This window comes from Pleurodeles waltl, chromosome 5, assembly GCF_031143425.1.
Source record: "Pleurodeles waltl isolate 20211129_DDA chromosome 5, aPleWal1.hap1.20221129, whole genome shotgun sequence".
Lineage (NCBI taxonomy): Eukaryota > Metazoa > Chordata > Amphibia > Caudata > Salamandridae > Pleurodeles > Pleurodeles waltl.
The window spans coordinates 918501684-918521410 of record NC_090444.1 but is presented as its reverse complement, the minus strand read 5'-3'; the positions used below and the strand labels follow the sequence as shown (position 1 = coordinate 918521410).

The following is a 19727-nucleotide window of genomic DNA, read 5'->3' as shown; positions in this document are numbered from 1 at the left end:
CAGGTACACCAATGACCCCTTTAAGGCTTGACCTTGGTTTAAATGGCATTAAAACCATAGCGGCCTTAAGACCCCTTTCCTACTGGATTCGTCTATGGAAATCTGCTGAACTTGAACCATATAGGCTGGCTATAAGAGAGTTGATAGCTGCCCCCAAGGCATTGGAGAGAATCCCTTGGCTGAAAGAGATGAAAACCGCCTGGGATAAAATGGGTCTTCCCCATTATTGGAACCACCCGGATCAAATCCCCGATAAGGCTAGGAGATTTGTCACAAGCAGATATTGGGAGAAAGTTAACGAAGATTCCTTGCACCAAAAGGGGGCGGGTAGGTTAACAATGGATTTTCTTCAAATTAAGCATGAACTCTGGGCCGAGAATTTCCTGAACCTCCCTATCCCTCCGTATGCCCGCGCTCTTTACCTGCAGTTAAGATATGGTACATTGCCTATCAATGGGTTCACGGCCCATTGGCCATCTAACATCGCTACAAATGATAGGTGTATTTTCTGCCAACATTGTAAAGAATCATCTGAGCATGTATTATTCTTCTGCCCTCTGTATAAGACACCAAGAAAGAGGTGGATTATTCCCCTCTGTAAAAACATGTCATTTCAGGATAGAGCGACTGCCATTAGAATCTGCACGCATGATTTCTCTCCCAGGGTAGCCATTCCAGTTACCAAATACTTATCGGAGACCTGGTACATCCGTCGCAAATTCATTGCATCTAAAAGCTCCTGAGTCATCTCTATATTAGTCTTTAGAAGGATTTTAATCTGCTCTTTTTATCTTCCTGTATTGTTTTTAGCAGGAAATTTCCATTAGGAAGTTGTTGCCTTCTTCATGATTTCCTGAGACTGCACTAGCCTATATAGCCTTCCCATATAGCTTTTACTGCTGTTTTTTGATCGGTATTCTGATAATATTTTTTATTCTATTTTTTATTTTTTAATCTAATCAGACTATCTCTGTCTTTTTGTCTTCTGCTCGTGCACACTGGTCCCCCAGACAAAAAGTTTTATACCTTAATGTTTAGCTCTGTCCCCTTTTTTTTTTTTTACTACATCTATTTATGTCCTACTTTATTGTATTTATATATCTGATCAAATGCTCTGTCCTGTTGTTCTTATTGCTAGAATGTTTTGACGACTATTGGTTTTACATTGTTACCATGTTTTTATCACTCTTTTCTTTTATGTATGATTGTTATTATTACCTCAAATGGTCTAGATTTCTAGACCGAATGAACTCAAATAAAACCCGCAGAAAGGGCAGAGAAATAACAAAGCAAGTGAACCAAATAAAACAAAGAGAACAGGATGGAGCAGGAAGAGAAGGCAGATTTGCAAAGAAGTAAGATCATGTTTGGAGGCTAATCTTGTCATCAATTTGTCCTCAGTGATTTTGAACAATAAACACATGAATCTTTTGACTAAAGGATTGAAATTCTGTCCAAGTGTAAGAATGGACCTGGCAACAGCGAGGATTGTTTTATATAATTATTGTAGAACATAAAAATGAAAACAATAGTTTGCAAATGAACCATGTGTGAGCAAGAGATTAAGTGTGCCCTAGCCTTGTGAAGTTTGACAGTGTTGCCCCAGTACAGGTTTTATGGGATCTGAAACAGGAATCAAGAACAATTCTCACAGAAAATAGAGTGTTAATCTGACTGGCAATTGTGCACAGAAATAGGAGTGGAACCCGATAGATCAGCAGCAAGCAGCTGTAAATTGAAATCTAAATTTTGCTCATAATTACCAGCTGGTAACAAGGTGGATTTGTTCCAGGAATTGATGTCGGTGGAACTCAGATATATAATTTAAAAAAAGAGAAACGGAGCCACCATTTTCAATCAAACAACATGACAAAAGATGATTAGTGGGCATTGAGAGATTTACAGGAGGACAATAGTATTGTGATTAAACCATCGGATAACGGGGGCAATGTAGTTGGAATGATTGGTAGTAAATATTGTCTAGAAATATTGAGGCAATTATCAGTTCCATATAATTATGAGAGATTAAAAGAAGATCCTACAAGGGAAATAATGGCGAAATTTCATGAAAGATTAAACATATGGCATGAAAAAGGTCTATTGGAAGATGAAGAATTGTTGTATTTGAAAAAGACTAATCCGATAACACCAACTATGTATGCTTCACCGAAAATACACAAAAGTATGAACAACCTTCCGGGACATCCAATAGTCAGTTTCTGTGTTTCCTTGCTTGAGAATGCCTCAAGGTTTGTGGATATCTTCCAATTCCCAAATTTTGTAGCACTTCCATCATATATTAGAGATTCCATGGACTTTTTGAGTCAAATTAGTGGTATACCATGGGAAAGAGAATACATAATTGCAACAGTAAATGTTGTGTCTTTGTACACTTCAATAAAACATGAGGATGGATTGTAGGCATGCAAATATTTCTTACGAAGCAGAGCACTAAGTCTAATGGAACACTCACATGCTGTTGGGATTGATGACGTTTTGCCTCACTAACAACATTTTCATTTCTGAAGGAAAAGACTACATCCAGAAGAAAGGCACAGCCATGGGTACATCTTTTGTCCCGATTTATACCAACTTAATGATGAGATACTGGGAGGGTGAATGTGTATGGATGGAAGAGAATGTGGAGTTCCTTAAAAAGGTCATTTTGTAAATCTGCTTTATTGATGACCTATTCCTAATTTGGGAGGGTGAGCAGGCTGTATTGGAGATATTCCTAAAATCCTTGAACTAAAATCCTTTTGTGCTACTGTTTACATTCGAAACAAGAAGTTTATAACTTTTTTGGATATAGAGGTCTACATTGATAATGAAGTATGCACAAAGCTATAGCGGAAGCCCGCCAGCTGCAACAGTATTTTATTTGCAAATAGCTCACATCCTAAGGCACTCAAGTGGAGTTAGCCCTATGGAGAATTCCTAAGGGTCAGGAGAAACTGTTCAGAGCAGCATGACTTCAGTTTACAAGGTGATGAAATGTTCTCCAGTGTTGGTGTTAAAGAATGCCATGAAGAGAGTAATGGATAAAAATAGGGAGGATTTATTAGTCTCAAAGAACTCAAGAGATGGGAAGAGAGATCATAAAAATCCTATCCAATATATTATGAAGTACAGTCGCTCTGACAAGGAAATCAAAACAGCTCTGAGACAAAAATTTGAATAATAAGAGATGATGAGTTAAAAAATTTGACAGAGTGCCTGAGTGTGACATATAGGAAAACATCATCCCTAAGTGATTTGCTGGTAAAGAGCTACCTACCTGTACAAAAGATTGGGACAAATAATTGACACCAAGGTACAGATGAAATTTAAATTTATCGGTTTACTGCAACTCTAAGCTCTGGTGTCATTCCAGATTATGGTAATTGGGATGTATGATATATTTTATTGCACTTTATTGTTTACGGCCTCCTGTAATGAAAATGAAATAAAAAATATATATATATAAAAATGTGTGTGTATATAAATACATATATATCTATATAATTCTGGAATAGATTGTACAAATGATTTGTTAAAAAAACAAGGCCCTTTATAGAGGTCCATAAAACAGATTTCCCTAGGAAAAAGACTGTTTCTTTGTTTTTTTTGTTGTTGTTGTTTTGCTAATACTTCTTTCATTGAAATTTGTGGGGCAGCTACATGCTCATCCATTCATAATTTAACAATTCTTTACTGCGGCTGTACAGACAAGAAGAATTATTAAATCAAGCTTATTTGACACTATCCATGCAGCACATATTGGTATAGAACTGGTCCAAGATGGTCCAAGATGCAAAAGAAACACATTATGTACCCTGTAAAAATAGTTTGTTTTTTTAGCTTGAGACAGTTCTAGATTAACTTGTGACCCTCTCGCCAGGTAAAGAGGAATGTTACAAAAAATAATTTTCCCTGTGGCAAGAGTAAAAAAACTACTACAGGCTACACTGAAAATAAAGACATTTGTTGTTGTTTCATGTTTTTTTAATCCAACGGCTAGATGGCCAAATAATATGCAGTATGTGAATTTAGAGTAGACGTAAGCTTCAAAACGATTGTTGCTGGTAAGAAACATGCTTCTTAAATACTTGCCTCAATTCCTGGTTTTGTCACATCTTCTTTTTCCCAAACCTGCATATGAATTCGTGAAAAATTATCATTAGGGTTACAAGCTCCTGGCTTTATTGTCAAAGAGGTGTACCCTTGTCAGGAGAGAAGGCCTGGTTTCCATTGTTCCTGCTTGTAATACCTAAAGGTTGACTTGACTGTCTTTGAACCACCTTTCCTTTTGATGCTTAATCAAAAGATCTGTGCATGGAAATTGGTTTTGTTGGTGGGAGCTCCAACAGACCAGTGCCAAATCCTGATCCTTTACACATCTAGCTATTTATTTTATGATCTTTATAGGCAATGCATAAACACAAATTGCTACAAGGTGAATGCCCTCTGCAGCAACCTAGCATTCTGAATTTCAGCACTGGTGATGTTGAAGGGAAGGACACAGTTTCATTATGTAAAAGAAAGTATGTTTTGTTGCTGTAATATTTTTGCCAGACTACTACATTCTGATGGATACTTCTAACTGCACACATTTTACCTTGTGAATTTCCCCCAAACACCAGAGTAGGTCCTGAAAACTCAAAACAGTGCTCCTAAGCGTTTGTATGTGGTGCTGTGCACTGCCATTTTGCCCCAGAAGAGACAAATGGAGATGATTGTAAGCCCCACCCACAAAAAGCTTATTTTGATTTCTTTCCATGCCTTTGATGTAGATCTGGAACTCTGCTTGTTCCTTCTTCAGTCTGTGAAGAGATTTTTCTCTGAACATTTTCAAAGGCACAAACGGGAATCACCACCTAAAATGACAGGATTCAAAATTTGTAGAGACTGTTGCAAATATGTTTTTGACAGATCTCTATGTGGTGTGCCTCTTGTGTGTAGGTTTTTCTCACAACTGGCCACCGACGTCTACGGCAAGATGAACCCAAAGGCAATCTGCACGCATGAGGCAATGCTTTACGTGGTAAAACACCATGAGGCTCCATGCTGGTCCCGATCCAGGTCAGTGTGGAAGGCAAAGACTCGCTCTTGGTCTCAGAGTCGTCCCAAAGGAATCTTCATTGCAGGTTAGTTGATGAAGAAACACAATAAGTCCAAGCGGTACTTGGCCTCTTTCTGCCACTCTTCATCTCCAGAGAAAGCATAAGGGCATCACTGTGCATCCAGGTCACACTACCATTCCCCTGAGGAGCCCTTTACCATATATGGTCCCTATGTACCTCAAATTCTGGGGTTCATCGTTAATATTGAAGTAGATCAAGGCCATGTTGCGCATCTGTGGCTTGCTTCTGGCTTCCTCTAGTGTGCCTTTGGGCCCCAAGGATCTGAATGGAATGTTTCCACCAGTGTGTTTGCCCCTTGTGCCAGCTGGGCCCCTAGAAACCGCTTCCGGTTTTGTGTTGGTGTCGGGACCGAAATCAGCTCTAGTTTGTCTAGCGTTGACATCAGTGCCAGAGGGAGACACGTAAGCCATTGTGGTATGTGACTATGCGTCAGCCTATGCTGAATCCGTGTGACTCATTCATGAGTCTGCTGCAGGGCCGATGCGCACAGACTTTACACTATCTTTTGTTTCTCATGCTCTGACAAGAGCCAGCCTTATGGAGACAACAGTGGTGGGGATGGGGAAAGGTTAGCCCCATCCTATGATGATGATACTGGGTATATTGTCCTACAGGATGCCTGTGGGCAGGGCACCTCACTCTGCCGGTTTCACCCCCTGAGCCGCAGCACAGGAAAGCACTTCATTTGCAGCAGTCATCAGGAGGGCTGCTGAGATCCTTGTCCCTTCACCTCCCCTCTATAGAGGTCAAAACAAATGTATTGACATAAGTCCAAAAGCCTTGTTAGGCACTGATTGAACCTCTGTGGCCCTTCAATTAAGCCGTCAGTGATGGGCACTTGGACTAAACCATGATATGCTCTCCCAGTCATCCGACATGTTGCCCACGGCTAAAAACCTGTTCTAGGATTTCTGGACTTCGTAATGCACCACCTAAAACCTGAAGTTCTAGTGATAAAGGAGTTTACCAGTAGTGTCAACCCTAACACCTTTTCAGCGTGCCCCCTGACTGAAAGCAAAACCACTGGACACATTTGGAAAGCATATGTTCTCCTCAGGCAGCCTCGCTTTGAAGATGCAAGCTGTTTGTTGGGTTGCTACACCAATGCATTGTGGGACACAATGGGTGAGAACTTGTCCGTGATCACTTCTCTAGCCCAGACTATTTAAGATGGTTGGGATATGGCCAAATTTGTCATCCAGAAGGGTCTGGACACTACAGACTGTCTATGTAGGGCTATGGGAAACAGTGAGGTGATTCAGTGCCATGCCTGAATGATCATCTCTGGTTCAGCTGGAGATGCCCATGTATCCTTGATGGACATGTATTTTGCCAAAACACACATGTTTGGCAAGAATGCAGATTTGGCCGTGGTAGTTTAAGGGAAGAGTTGGGCCGCAGCACTCTGATTGGGCGTTTCAGCTCCACCAGACAGTCTCCTCAATATTTATTTCCTTTTCAGGGGTGTGCCGGGGCTTGACATCTCAGCAATATCAGGCTCCATGCACATAAGAGGCTCAGTCTTTTTGAGGTCAGGGCCGTAGTGTCCAATAGACAATGACGTGACCACCACGAACACCATTAGTACTAATCTTCCACCACACCCTTCTAGCCCCTTTAGAGTGCCGTTACTGGCACCGAGCACCCAGTACAAGGCAGGATCAACCACTTCTGCTGGAGAGGAATTACATTTGGCAAATGGGTTCAGCAGATTGTCCAGTAGGGTTACACCCTGCGATTCTTTCTCAACCCACCATACCCCTTTGCCTACTTAAGATCACTTCTCCGAGAACCTGAATAGTGGTGCTCTGCCTGCAGGATGGTCGTTTTCAAATTCCATTCTGCAGGCCCCCAGGTACTACCAGTAGTTCAAAGTGGGACGTGACCACCTTAGGCCTCATCACTGTCCCTCAAGAATTCACAGAGGTGACGGCAGAGGTTGCTGCCCTTCAGCGTTCTGAGGTACCAGTTTTTCCCTACATTGACAACTGTCTGTTAAAAGCGGGCTTGCCTCACTTAGTTGTGAACTATTTCCAGACAGCAAACCTCGTTCCATCTTTGAGGTTCGAAGTCAACCTGCCAAATCATACCTGTCTTCTTCACAGAGACTCCCTCTCATCAAAGCTTTCCTGAATAATGGTGTGCTTTTGACTTTTGTTCTGGATCAACGAGTCCAAAACATTTGGGCTATGGTCCCAGTGTTCCAGCCTCTTTCCTGGATCTTTGTGAGGATGGCTCAGAGGCTTATGTGTCTAGTAGCCTCCTGTATCCTGCCTGTCGACCATGATAGATGGCACATGAAGTTACAATAGATCTAGCAGCAAGGGTACTTGTTAGGTTACATTTAGGTGTCAGAGGAGACTACAAAAGACCAGAAGCAGGCCCTTTTCCCTGATCCACCCAGAGTTGTTGGTGATGTGTTGCCAGTAAGTTGGGGGGTGTAGTGGTCATCTGGGAGAGTTGGAGATCATAGGACTCTTGTCTCCATCAGAGACCCGCCTCCACATCACCTGGCATTGAAGGCCTTCTAGCCTGGCAGGCAGATTCTTGCAGACAACACCACCACCACCATGTGGTACTACAACAATCAGGGCAGGGTGGGATACTGGTTCCTGTGCCAAGGAGCTCTTTAGAGCTTGTTGAATCATCAGGAAGTTTCTCTGTTGGTACAGCACCTGACAGGATATTTAAATGCCAGGATTGTTAAACTCAGCAGGTGGCTCCTAGCAGATCACAAGTGGCAGTTACCACTGAGGTGGCACAGCGCATCTTCCAACAATGGAAAGAAAACTAGTTTGAGACCTCTGAGAATGAGCAATGTCAGCACTTTTGTGCAGTAGAGTTCCAAAGAAAACTTTCTCTCAGACTTCCTTGCTACTGTGAAGAACGTGACTCCTGAAGGCCTTCCTGCCCAGATTTCTGAGGAAGGTCAGGAACAACTGTCCTGAGTCATCCTTGTGGCTCCGGATTGGGCCAGGAGAATGTGGTGTCTGGAACTTCTGGGCTTGAGTATGCATCCTCTGATCAGGCTGCACTGATGCATTTTCTCAAATGTTTACAACACATTTCCACCTAGGCCTTTTGTTTGGGGACAGTGGGACTTAAATTTGCTTCTCACTTTTCTCATGTGTACTCCTTTTGATCCAGTGCACAGTTGTTCATTGTGCCTACTCACCCTTAAATGGTCTTCCTGTTCACAATAGCATCTGCATGATGGGTGTGTGAACTTCAGGCCCTTTTGGTCCAGCCTGCCTACACCACCTTTTTTCCCAAAAAACTGGTGTAAAGGACTCTAGCTTTGTTCTTACCAAAGATTGTGACACCTTTCCATGTTGGACAAGCCATCTCGCTTCTGACCCCCTTTGTTCTGTCTTATCCTTCGAAAGCTGACAATAGACTTCATCATTTGACCACCCAAAAGGTCACACAGTTTTTCCATCAATCTTACCATAGGACATTGGGTCGATGATGAGCTGTGTGTGGGGATCTCTGGCGTGAAGAAGAGTGTGGTGGTGCAGAAATAGACCATCTCTCAACTGATAGTCCTCTGATTTGAAATCTGCTATCCATTTGGAGAAAAAGAAGCTTTTAGAATGTCTGAGGGTGGGCTCACTCCACCAGAACCAAGGCTACTACCATTGATTAAACGCTGAGTGCCTGTAATGCAAATAGGTCAGGCAGCTACGTGGGCATCATTGTAAATGTTTACAAGGAACTACTGCCTCTACAGTCAGTTCTATTGAGATAGGTATTTTCCCTATCAGCCCTGCTGGGCTTTTTAGTATGAGCCATGCCACAGTCCCACCACCTTGGAGGTGCCGCTTTAGTCCTATTCAGAAGAATAGGAATCTGTGGTTAGAAGCATGCATCAAAAGAACAAGTTATATACCTTCCATAGCTCTTTTCCTCACTGCCCTTCCTCCTCCCGTTTTGGTGGGATGGGCATTTCTGTCTAAAAAGATGCCAATCATGGAATCTGCACATTGGTTCTTTTAGTTTGGTGATGGGCTATGCGTCTGAGGACACGTAAGAGTTCATGAAAGAAGCTTGCATGGATGACACTTAAATGCATCTCTGTCCCTTCCAGGAAGGAATATCCTTTATGCTAAGTCACACGGTGCCACCGACTGGCACACCAGGAGCACTGCTTTGAGTTTTCTATATCCAGTCTGGCACCTGAGGAAATTTCACAAGGTGAGGAATCTGTGGTTTGATGGAGTATCCACCAGAAAGAGCATTACCGAAGGTAAGTAACTTATTCTTCATGTTTTGTCAGAAGATCCTTAACTTTGTTTTTTTGTTCAGGTACTTACATCTTATAACCCTGCTAACGTATGCACCTGAAATGTGAGATGTGTTTTATAAATGTAAATGTGTGAAAAAATAAAGCATCATATTGGGTAGCATTTTTGCTGTGCACATTCCTATTCGTGTTGCCAGTGCACATCCATATTGTGTTTCCTTGCAAATTTCCTTTCCTTCAACTCCTTACATGTCCTTTCTATAAGGACCATGTTCCACATTTAAACATGTTATGTATCTGTACAGTAGAGATAATTGTAACTGCATTTGGTATGTTGTGTTAATTCAGTAACGTACTTCAAAGGCAAATCTTGAGGGTTAGTTTTTATCTGTTAAAGTCAGTAGAACCGTTTTAGCCCAAAACGTTTTGTATACAATAGTTGAATGAATCCATATTATTTTGTACCTAAAACAGTGTACTCTATGCATGATGCACCAATTCGCCTTTCTTATAAGTAGTTGTGAAAAACTTACCGTAAGAATGTATTTTTTGCTTCTTTTACTGAAAATTGTCTCCTTTCCACTTAATTTTAAGGAGTCTGCTAAAATCAGTCGAGGAAGAACTGCACCAGCGGTAATTGTTTGTATCTTTTCACTTTTTCTGTGTACACTGTAACTATGTGGCTCAGATGGCACTATCCTTACAGCAACCTAATGATACATGCTTGCCTTGGTGCTTGTCAAACTGAAAATGTCTAATTTGTGTGGAAGGAGCAGTGTTCTGGAGAATAAAATGTGCTGGCTGAAGAAATCCGATTTTGTATAGCTTGTAAAGAAAGGCCTTAAGCCATAGCATGCCATAATGTGTTTTTTGTGATGAATGAAGTCAATTTAATAACATCCATTCTGCCTGGCAACTTCGTTCCATCTCCTCAGGGGACATGTGGCACATTTAGAAGATGATGATGGGGATGATGAGGAATCCAAGCAGTAAGTTCTTTATATCTTGCTTTATCAGGCTTCTGTGTTGTAGCTCTGTGAGAATCTTACTCCTGTTTGCGGTGCTATGAATTTTCTGTGGTGCATGGGCCTTACTTCATTGGTCATTCCATTGCAATACTTTGTCAGTTCAAGGCTGTTGCTTCCCTACCTCTCTGGTTTGTTTTTAGTTTATTGTAGTTGTAATTACCCATATTTCGTTTCATCCATCAGTCTCTGAACCTTAAACCATTTTGACTCAAGTTGTTGAATTTTACACATAGGTTTAATATTATGAATAGTACTAAGTTATTTAGTTTCACTCAACAAAACAAATGGATTTTCTAGCTACACAGATCTTTTAAGAGGTATGTAACTGGAATTCTGTGAAGCTTTGCAGCCCCGTTGTATCAGATTTTAAATAATTCTGTTTTATCTCGCAAAAGTCTTGTAATAGTTATGCATTTGAGGTTGGAAATTAACAACCTTTGAAGCAATTTCCACTGGCTGTCGTTTGAGCACATGGAGATGGTTTAGTATTTTATTAGACTGTTCTTTTTTGTTTGTTTTTTGCTTTGTGTGAGAGTACCCTTTAAATTAAGCCTTTCATTATTATAATGTAGCTTAGTTTTCACATATATCAGAAGACAAATCTTCCTTCTTACTGTACATCATCTCGTCCCTCCAGACCAGAGTTTCTCTTAATAGTTTGACTGACAAAGGGCACTTGCTTTTTGCACGCCTTGTTCAGTGTACTGTGTTCATGGGAACATTGATGGTTCCTTTGAAATAAACCATCTCTAAATTGATAGACCCTTGTATTAGTTTGATTCTACCAATCTGGAAACCAACTACTTCCTGACGGAGACTTTACACATTCTAGTGGTTATCACTTGGGACCTAAGCTTTGCCCCTTAGAACTCGTTTTGCACGATTTGTCAAGCAGCACTTTGGTTTTCCCTGCTGGCATTTGACAAACTCTGCTGTTGTATGCCACCAGGGACCCAGCTGAGATCAGTTAAGCAGTGTTACATCAGTATGTGATGTGTGCTGACTCTGTATAATCTAAATTACCTTTTGGTCTTCCCCCAGTGATTGTATGTTTTGTTATTGCACTTGTGATGGATGCAGATATTTGTAGATTCTTCACCTTGTCAACTATCCTTAAAGGCTTCAGATTGATCTGGAATCACTTTTTCATAGCATTATTTTCTCAGCACTGCCAGGTGGCACCGTGCATGTCCCACAGCCACTCCATCTGTGGAGAAAACAACATCATAGTGAGCCCGTTAGGCACCAGCTGGCATCAGTTCTTATTTTATCTGTCCTACACCAATCTGGGTCCAGAGCTTTCTTTTGGTTTACCACCAAAGTAGCATTAGCAGCTAAGTCAGTTGTCTCTTCCAAATCTTTCAGATTTCAGGTTTTGTCACAGATGCCACAAGATTAAGTTCTTTACAAAGGACAGTTATTTGTGGAGTCTTGAATCATAGCACAACCCCATGATATGTGATTGTTGTGTCTCTGTGCACTCGAAGGCCATCAGGGAGCATGAGGGTAACTTGCTTCTAGGCAAGACCAACAGGTAGATGATAAAGCACTCTCCTTCATCCACAGATAAGTCACCTATAAGGGTACAGTTTCCTAAAAGATTTTGTTATAAAAAAAATAAAAGTTCCTTAAGATGGAGAAGTCCTCTTGTACCTCAAGGAAGCAGTCTTGCTCCCAGGAATCATTTGTAGTCTCTGCTCCAAACAACGACCCAAAATTCTTTCTGGTCATCAGTGAAGTCCCAATCTTGCAAAACATCAGACCTGGGTTTCTTGGTCCAGCGTGAGACACTGTGCTGGTTGCAGACTTGCAGTGTGCATTGCGTTATATTTTCAGTATGGTTCCTGCACCCTCTTGGCTGATATTGCTGACTTGGTCTTTGCCATCAGCATTGAAAAATTGCACCACTCATCTAAACACAGGCTGACCTTCATGGGGCGGGGACTGGATGTGAACAACATGCTACCATTTCCTTCTTAGAGGATGACAGATATTTGGGAGATGATTCAGAAATTTCTGTCTCTGGCTTGGATCCCGGTTCTGTAGGGCTTGTGTCTGCTTGGCCCTCATGGCTTGTGTATTCAGTTGATGTCACATGCAATATGGTGGATGAGGGTCTATTAAAGGTGTCTGATATCACAGTGGTACCAGTATTGGTAGGGTCTCGCAGGTCAGGTGCAGATCTGCACTGGTGGATTATACCTCCCACTCCATTCAGTCCTCTTGCAGGCTCAGATTACTGTGTTTACATGCAACGTTTTGTTGGCCTGCAGTGCCGATTTGAGCCAAATAATGGCACAGGGCCTTTAGTTTGCATAGGTGTAGGTTCCTGCATAAATGTTTTAGAGCTATGGGCAGTCCGTCTTGCAATGAAGGCATACCTCTCTTACATCTCGGGTAATAACATTCAGATTCAAGCAAACAATATAACTTCCGTCTTTTATATCAACAGACAGGGTTGTATGGAATTGTAGACCTTATGCTGGGAGGTGATCTGCATGTGCAGGTGAGCACATCTAAGGAGGAAGTGCTCACTGGCACCCATCTAGCAGTTTGCCCTCAATGTGAGGGAGGGTGCTTTGTTGTCTATCAATAGAGGACCACATGTTGGCGTTGCATCCCAAAGTCATGGAGGTGTGGGATTTTCTTTCATGCAGCTCTTTGTTGTGGCTCAAACAGGAAATGTCTGCCCCGGTTGAGCGTGACTCTGGATTCACATGCTGTGCATTATTCTGCCATCTAGTGGTTGGTCTGTAATTCTCTCATTGGAGTTTCTCTTCCTTTCTTTTTTTTCTTGGTTGGTGTCGACCATTTGTGCTTAAAGCACTCCTTGAGTGATGTCAGACTGATGCCCAGTGAATCCTTCAACCAGTCTCCATCTTTAGATTCTTTTGTTCTGCCATTGGATCTGGAAGGTAAAAGGGAGAGTTGAGAAAGAAAGAACTATGCAGAGGAGATTCTTCCATCAAACCAAGCGTTGAGGGAGCGGGATCAGCTACAACGGTTAATGGAAAAGCACTGCAAACCACCAAAGCTGAGAAGACAGATGCACTGAATCCACATGGACGAAGAACAAGAAAGGGAAATAAAGGACACCACCTTTAGGTTTTGGCCAAAGTGCTACCACAAGTCCTCCCAATTCCCAAAAAGACACTCCTGAGAACTGTAACGTCTGCCTCCCAAAGGACCACAGTTTGAAGGACTGTGTACAGCATGTGCAGAATCCTAGCCAAAGACAGTCAGGTGAAGGCAAAAGCAAAGGTGGATACACTATGCCATGGCATCACCACAGAGTAAACAGAAGACCTTAAAGGATCTTGTTCTATCTAGCCACGAGGAGGACATCCTTGAAGAAATGGAGGAAGCCCAAGGAAAGCAACCGGGCCTCGAGGAGGTGATCAAGCTTGTTGGTAAGGGGCACAAGAAGGTGTTGAGAGACAAACAGAGACATTAACCAAACACTCAGGATTGTGAAAAGACCAAGCAGAAAGTCTCAGACTCAAGAAACCCGTCAGTATCCTCAAAATCTTTGACTCTGGATGGCAAGGTGGGGCCCAAAGAGCCACATAGGTTCAATGCAGGAACACCACTGGATGCAAACCCTTGTAACTGGCTTTGACCCTAGGGAAAGCATCAAAAGGATGGGGATGGAGATGACAACCAGCAGCTCCACCCCTTTTGAGAAGACATCAGCACCGAAAAGTGGCTCAACACAGCTGCCTTTAGGTCACTACCTTCGGCAGTAAAGTGCACGACTTAGACGCTGAAGAGCTTTTCATCCTCAACTTTGTAACGTAGAGAAGAAGCTGCTGAGCTCAAAGCCCATTGGGAAGCGTTTGAGGTGGAGCTTGATGCTCTAAAATTGAAAATGAAGGAGCTCGATGATTCTCTCCAGGGTTACAGAATTCCTCTAAAAGAGCCCTGTCAATCCAGAACCTCAGGAGGAAGTGGAGAAGGATTTCTTTGAGTCAGAGGAAGAAGATCAGGAAGAACTCACACAAACGGAAGAGCCAGGAGATGAATGGAAGGACATATGTTGACTCCTCAGTCGAAGGGGTAGAATCCGACCCTTCCAAACCATCACCACCGGCTGACATCACTCTATACAGCGTGAGTATTAAGTGAGCTGCAGGTGATTATGGGATTCAGAGGAGCAGTCAGAGACATTTTTCATCCTAGAAACACTACTACTATGACATCCAGTATGTTGGAGCAGGGCAGAGAGGCATTCAAAGAACCAGTCTTGCCTCCAAGCCAGAACACAAAGGTTGGAAAAGTCCAGCCTCTCTTCGAAAGTCTCTCCCTACATCAAGGGGAACATGCCGTCTAGCTTTCTTATTGTGGCAACAGCAGGCAAGAAAGCAAACACCCTTACATGAATGGGACTGCCCCTTGACTAGGAAAGAAAGGGAGTAGACATGGTGGGGAGAAATTAGAGAGGTCAGAATCAATGCGATGGCATATAGCCAACTCAAACGCCCTGCTAAACAGGAACACCTACCAGCAGTGGGAGGAGATGGAAGATCTCATGAAACACCTGCCAGACAAGTTCAGAAAAAGGGCAAACACAGTGTCAAATTGAGAGCAAGACAACCTCCAACACATGCATCAAATCTGTGTTAGATGCAGCCGACATGGCTCATTAGCAACTCTGCACGGTCACAGTCTAATGCAGACATGCTTGTCTTAGGATTTTAGGATTCCAATAGGAAGTCCAGTCAGAAATAATAAACATTCTCTTCACAGGGTACAGGTGAGGCAGTGATGAGTCACCACAGTGCATGAAAAAAGGTAATGGAATAGCTAAGGCCATGGAAGCTCTGCAGTACAAGGGGATATTCAAAGGAGGCATGATCCAGAAGAATGGAACAGCCTCAAGGGGAAGCCATACAACCCCACACACACACCTTCAATCACCAACAAAGTGATGCTACCACTCCACCACAATTGCAGCACAGCACAAGTACCAGGCAACCCTTTTGTGGCCGCAGAAGGGGAAGAGGGAGGACCTCAAAATAGGGAAACCATACAAACAAGTTGCTGCATCAGGTATGCCCTTCTACACAAGTCACCAGTAGGACGAAGAAATGTAGAATTCTTGGAGGAATGGAAAAATATAATGTAGGAGGCTGACCTGGTATGTGGTGGGTACCTGTGGTACCTAAACCTTATACCAGGTCCAAGTATCCCCTCATAGTGAAATGTAAGTAGTGTCTAGACGCCATGCTCTTTAGAAATAGTTGTTGGTGAGCAGCCAAGGCTTATCTAGGAGACATGCAAAGCTCATGCAATACCACTGTAGTCACACAGCACTTACACACATGAAAAAAAAACACCCAGTTGTACAAAAATAAAAGTACTTTATTTTTGGTACAAATCACCACAAAACACTAGACAGGTGACCCACCCTTAGGAGGTAAGTAATACACTATATACACTAGCAATCAGAAATAGGCATAGAAAAAGTTAGAAAACAGTGCAAATAGAAATAACCAATAGTGACCCTAAGGGGAGCACAAACCCTATACTAAAAAAATGGAATGCGAACAAGGTACCCCCACCTAGATAAGTAACATGTGTAGAAGGGAGCTGGGAGTACTAGCAAACCACAGAGATAAATAACACAGTACCTTTGGCAAAGGCAAACCTGCGGTTAGTGGAAAAGAGGTGCTGCCGGGGACCAGCAAGGCCTAGGAGAACTCAACCCAGGAGGGGGAATAACAGGGGACACTCAGCATCGCAGAGATTCCACAGCAGCAGAGGCAACACCCACAGGAGACCCACATGACGGGGACACAGGAATCACAGGAGAAGCCCACATAGCAGTACAAAAGAGAATCCCACGGCACAGGAGAACCACGCAGGAGGCTGTGCCCTTGCAGGATAGAGTGCTGGGGGCTAGAGCTACATGTCGCCTGAAGATCCCTTGGATGAGATGCACAAGCCTTGGCAGCTGCAAGAGACGCTGTGCATTCTGGTACTATCCTGCGTGGGAAGGCAAAGGCTTCCCTCCACCAAAGTTGGACAGCTGGCAGAGAGGACCAAGAGGACTACTCCAGACTACCACCCGTGATGCAGGATCCAAGCAGCTCAGCAGGAGAGGGGATCCACGCAGCCAGTCATTGCTTGTTTGTAGGTGCCTGCGGTTGCAGGGGAGTGACTCCTTCACTCCAAGGGAAATTACTTCTTCTTATGCAGGCTGAAGAGTTGCAGTCTTCTGAGGATGCACGGTGAGGGAAATGTTGCAAAGCTGGCAGGAGCCCTGGAAACAATGTTGCTGAAGAGTCCTTTCTTCTAGGAAGCAGCTTGTTGGGTCCTGGAGGTTCCAGTTGCAGTTCCGGTGGCCAAAAGTTGAAGCAGAAATTGCAGTGGAAACTTGCAAGCCGAATTTGAGGACCTACCCCAGAGAGAGACCCTAAATAGCCCTGAAAGAGGGATTGGTCACCTAACCAGGTAAGCACTTATCAGGAGGGTGTTCTGATGACACCTGCCTGGCCGGGCCACTCAGATGCTCCCAGAGTTCCCTGGAAACAAGATGGCAGAACCCCAGAGACCCTCTGGAGGAGCTCTAGGCAACATCCCTGGGGTGGTGATGGACAGGGAAGTGGTCACTCCCCTTTCCATTGTCCAGTTTTGCGCCAGAGCAGGGACTAGGGGTCCATGAACCAGTGTGGACTGGTTTATTCATGGAGGGAACCAAATGTGCCCTTCAAAACAAAAGCAGTGGCTTGGGGAGGCTAACCCCTCCCATGCCAGTCACACCTTTTTCCAAGGGGATAGGGTGTTACCTCCTCTCCCAAAGGAAATCCTTTGTTCTGCCTTCCTGGGCTTGATCATATCAAGCAGCAGGAGGGCAGAAACCTGTCTGAGGGGTGGCAGCAGCTGGGCTGCCTGGAAAACCCTGTTAGACTGGTGGTAGTAATGTTTGGGGGTCCTCTAAGGAGCCCCCTGAGGGCATGGAATCATACTTGCAACAGTATTGGGGTATGATTCTGACATGTTTGATACCAAACATCCCCAGGTTTGGAATTACCACCTATGTGCAGTACACACGTAAAATGGCGTCCCCGCTATCACAGAATCCAGGAAAATGGATCTGGAGTTTGTGAGGGCACCTCTGCTAGGCCAGGAGTGCCCTTACACACAGGTATCTGCACCCTGCCCTCTGGGCTGAGAAGGCATACCATAGGGATGACTTATAGTGACCTGGTGTAGTGACCTATAGTGAACACGGGTGCATGCACCCATTTCACGCAGGCTGCAATGGCATACCTGCAGAACCCTTTGCACGGGCTCCCTATGGGTGGCAGAATAACTAACTGCTGCAGCACATAGAGATCCCCTGGAACACCAATGCCCTGGATACCTAGGTACCATATACTAGGGACTTGCATGGGGTAGACCAGCATGCCAGTTGTCGAAAGAAAAAGGTACAGTTTAGAGGAGTGAGCAGAGCTACTGGGGTACTGGTTAGTAGGAACCCAGTAGACACAGTCAAACATACTGACAACAGGCAGAAAATAGGAGTAACCATGGTAAGAAATAGGGTACTTTCCTACAGATCTCATCCAACAAATGGAGTCTAAATAATATAAGATATGGCTATTACATAGAGTTAACACAGTAATCTCTAACTATACTATCGAAAAAGAAGAGAATAGACAATAACAGCTTCAGCAGGAAGTGGTAGACCTACTAAACAATCAAGTTATAGAAATAGTCTCCCTCCCCCCCAAAAACAAAGACTCAAAGGGGTATACTCAAACCACTTCCTGGTACTGACACCAGACAAGACATAAAAACCAATGCTGGAGTTAAGGACACTAAACAAGTTAATGAAAAAAAATCAAGATGACTGTGCCACAAAAAGTCATCCTTCTAATAGGAAAAGAATACATGGCAACCATAGATGTCAAAGACGCCTATCTATACATACCAGTGAGCAGATGGCACAAGCAATTTCTCAGGTTCTAGGTGGACAAAACACACTACCAATTCAAGGTCCCGCCATTCAAAATAAAATTAGCTCCATGAGTGTTCACAAAATGCCTAGCTGTAGTAGTTGCAGATCTCAAATGAATGGGAATACACAACTATCCACACTTGGACGACTGGCTAGTGAAAGCAAAGACAAGCAGGAAGAGTATCAACAAGGTGCTACCAACCTGACACCTGCTAGGTTTCTCCATCAATTACGAAAACTAGTCGGAGAACCCACACACGAAGAAAACATTACTGGGAGCTATCCTGAGCTCAGAGACACTGAAGGAGGGTGCTAGTGGACAAAATTGTCAAAGGGAGTGTGACGCTGACACACCTCTATCGCAAGCTGCAATGTCTGATGATGGAGACAGTGGAGAAAATGATGGCTATGATGGCTTCCTGCATTCTCCTGGTACCACATGCAAGATTAAATATGAGATTAGTCCAGCCATGAGTTTAGCATCGATGGTCACAGACTAACCAGGAGTTGGGACAATATAGTTGTTACGAATAAGGCTCCTTAGGGAAAATCAGTGGTGCAACCTACAGAATCTCACAGTGGGTAAAGCATTCAAACCACCAACTTCCTCAGCGACCCTCACAACGGATGCATCCCACATAGGATGGCAATTTCATATAAACAAGCAAAACGTCAGAGACCTCTGGAACTTTGAGGAAGCAGTGCCACACATAAATGTGCTGAAGCTGAAGACAGACTGTCTTACTCGCACTGAAGGCCTTTCAGAAACATCCCACAGGATGGACAGTTCTAGTTCAAACGGGCAACACTACAACCATGTAATGTATCTGAACAAGCAAGCAGGAACTCAGTCATAGTCGTTATCGACCTTGGCCATTGGAGATATGGAGATGTGCGATAAGACAGGATATCGCTAGTAGGTATAGACCTGCCAGGACAGCAAAACACAAAAGTGGACAGGCTAAGAAGAAAAGCAAACACCACACACGAGTGGGAGTTAAAACAAGAAGTTCTGATGCAGATCTTCCAAATATGGGGACACCACGAATAGACCTATCTGCAACACAGAAGAATGCAAAATGACATAGTTTCACATCCAGGTTCTACCATCCTGAGTCAGTAGGGATTTGGAATTGATGGAAAGGTCTAAACAAATCTCCCTGTAAATAAAATGCTCAGGGAGATTTACTTAAGCCTTTCGACGAATTCCAATATCACCAAAAGTGATCCAGAAGTGCAGGCAGAAGCATTTCAGGATAATTCTGGTAGCCCAGTATTGTGCTCGAAAGACATGGTTCTCATACCTCATAGAGATATCCAAAAGGCAATACTTCACTTTCCTGTTACAAAGAGACCTGCTGACAATGCGG

General features: G+C 43.4%; 1 protein-coding gene across 5 annotated transcripts in view; it reads left to right on the top strand.

Moving 5' to 3' along the window:
• Positions 1–19727, top strand: part of MAP4K3 (mitogen-activated protein kinase kinase kinase kinase 3) — a 960603-nt gene that overhangs the window by 478935 nt on the left and 461941 nt on the right. For 3 of the 5 annotated variants that reach the window (XM_069235044.1, XM_069235047.1, XM_069235045.1), the window contains 2 exons: positions 9961–9999; positions 10302–10355. In XM_069235044.1, coding sequence (XP_069091145.1) covers positions 9961–9999; positions 10302–10355 — 93 coding nt within the window. The remainder of the gene's footprint in view (positions 1–9960; positions 10000–10301; positions 10356–19727) is intronic. The other 2 variants (XM_069235048.1, XM_069235046.1) reach the window with 1 other exon arrangement.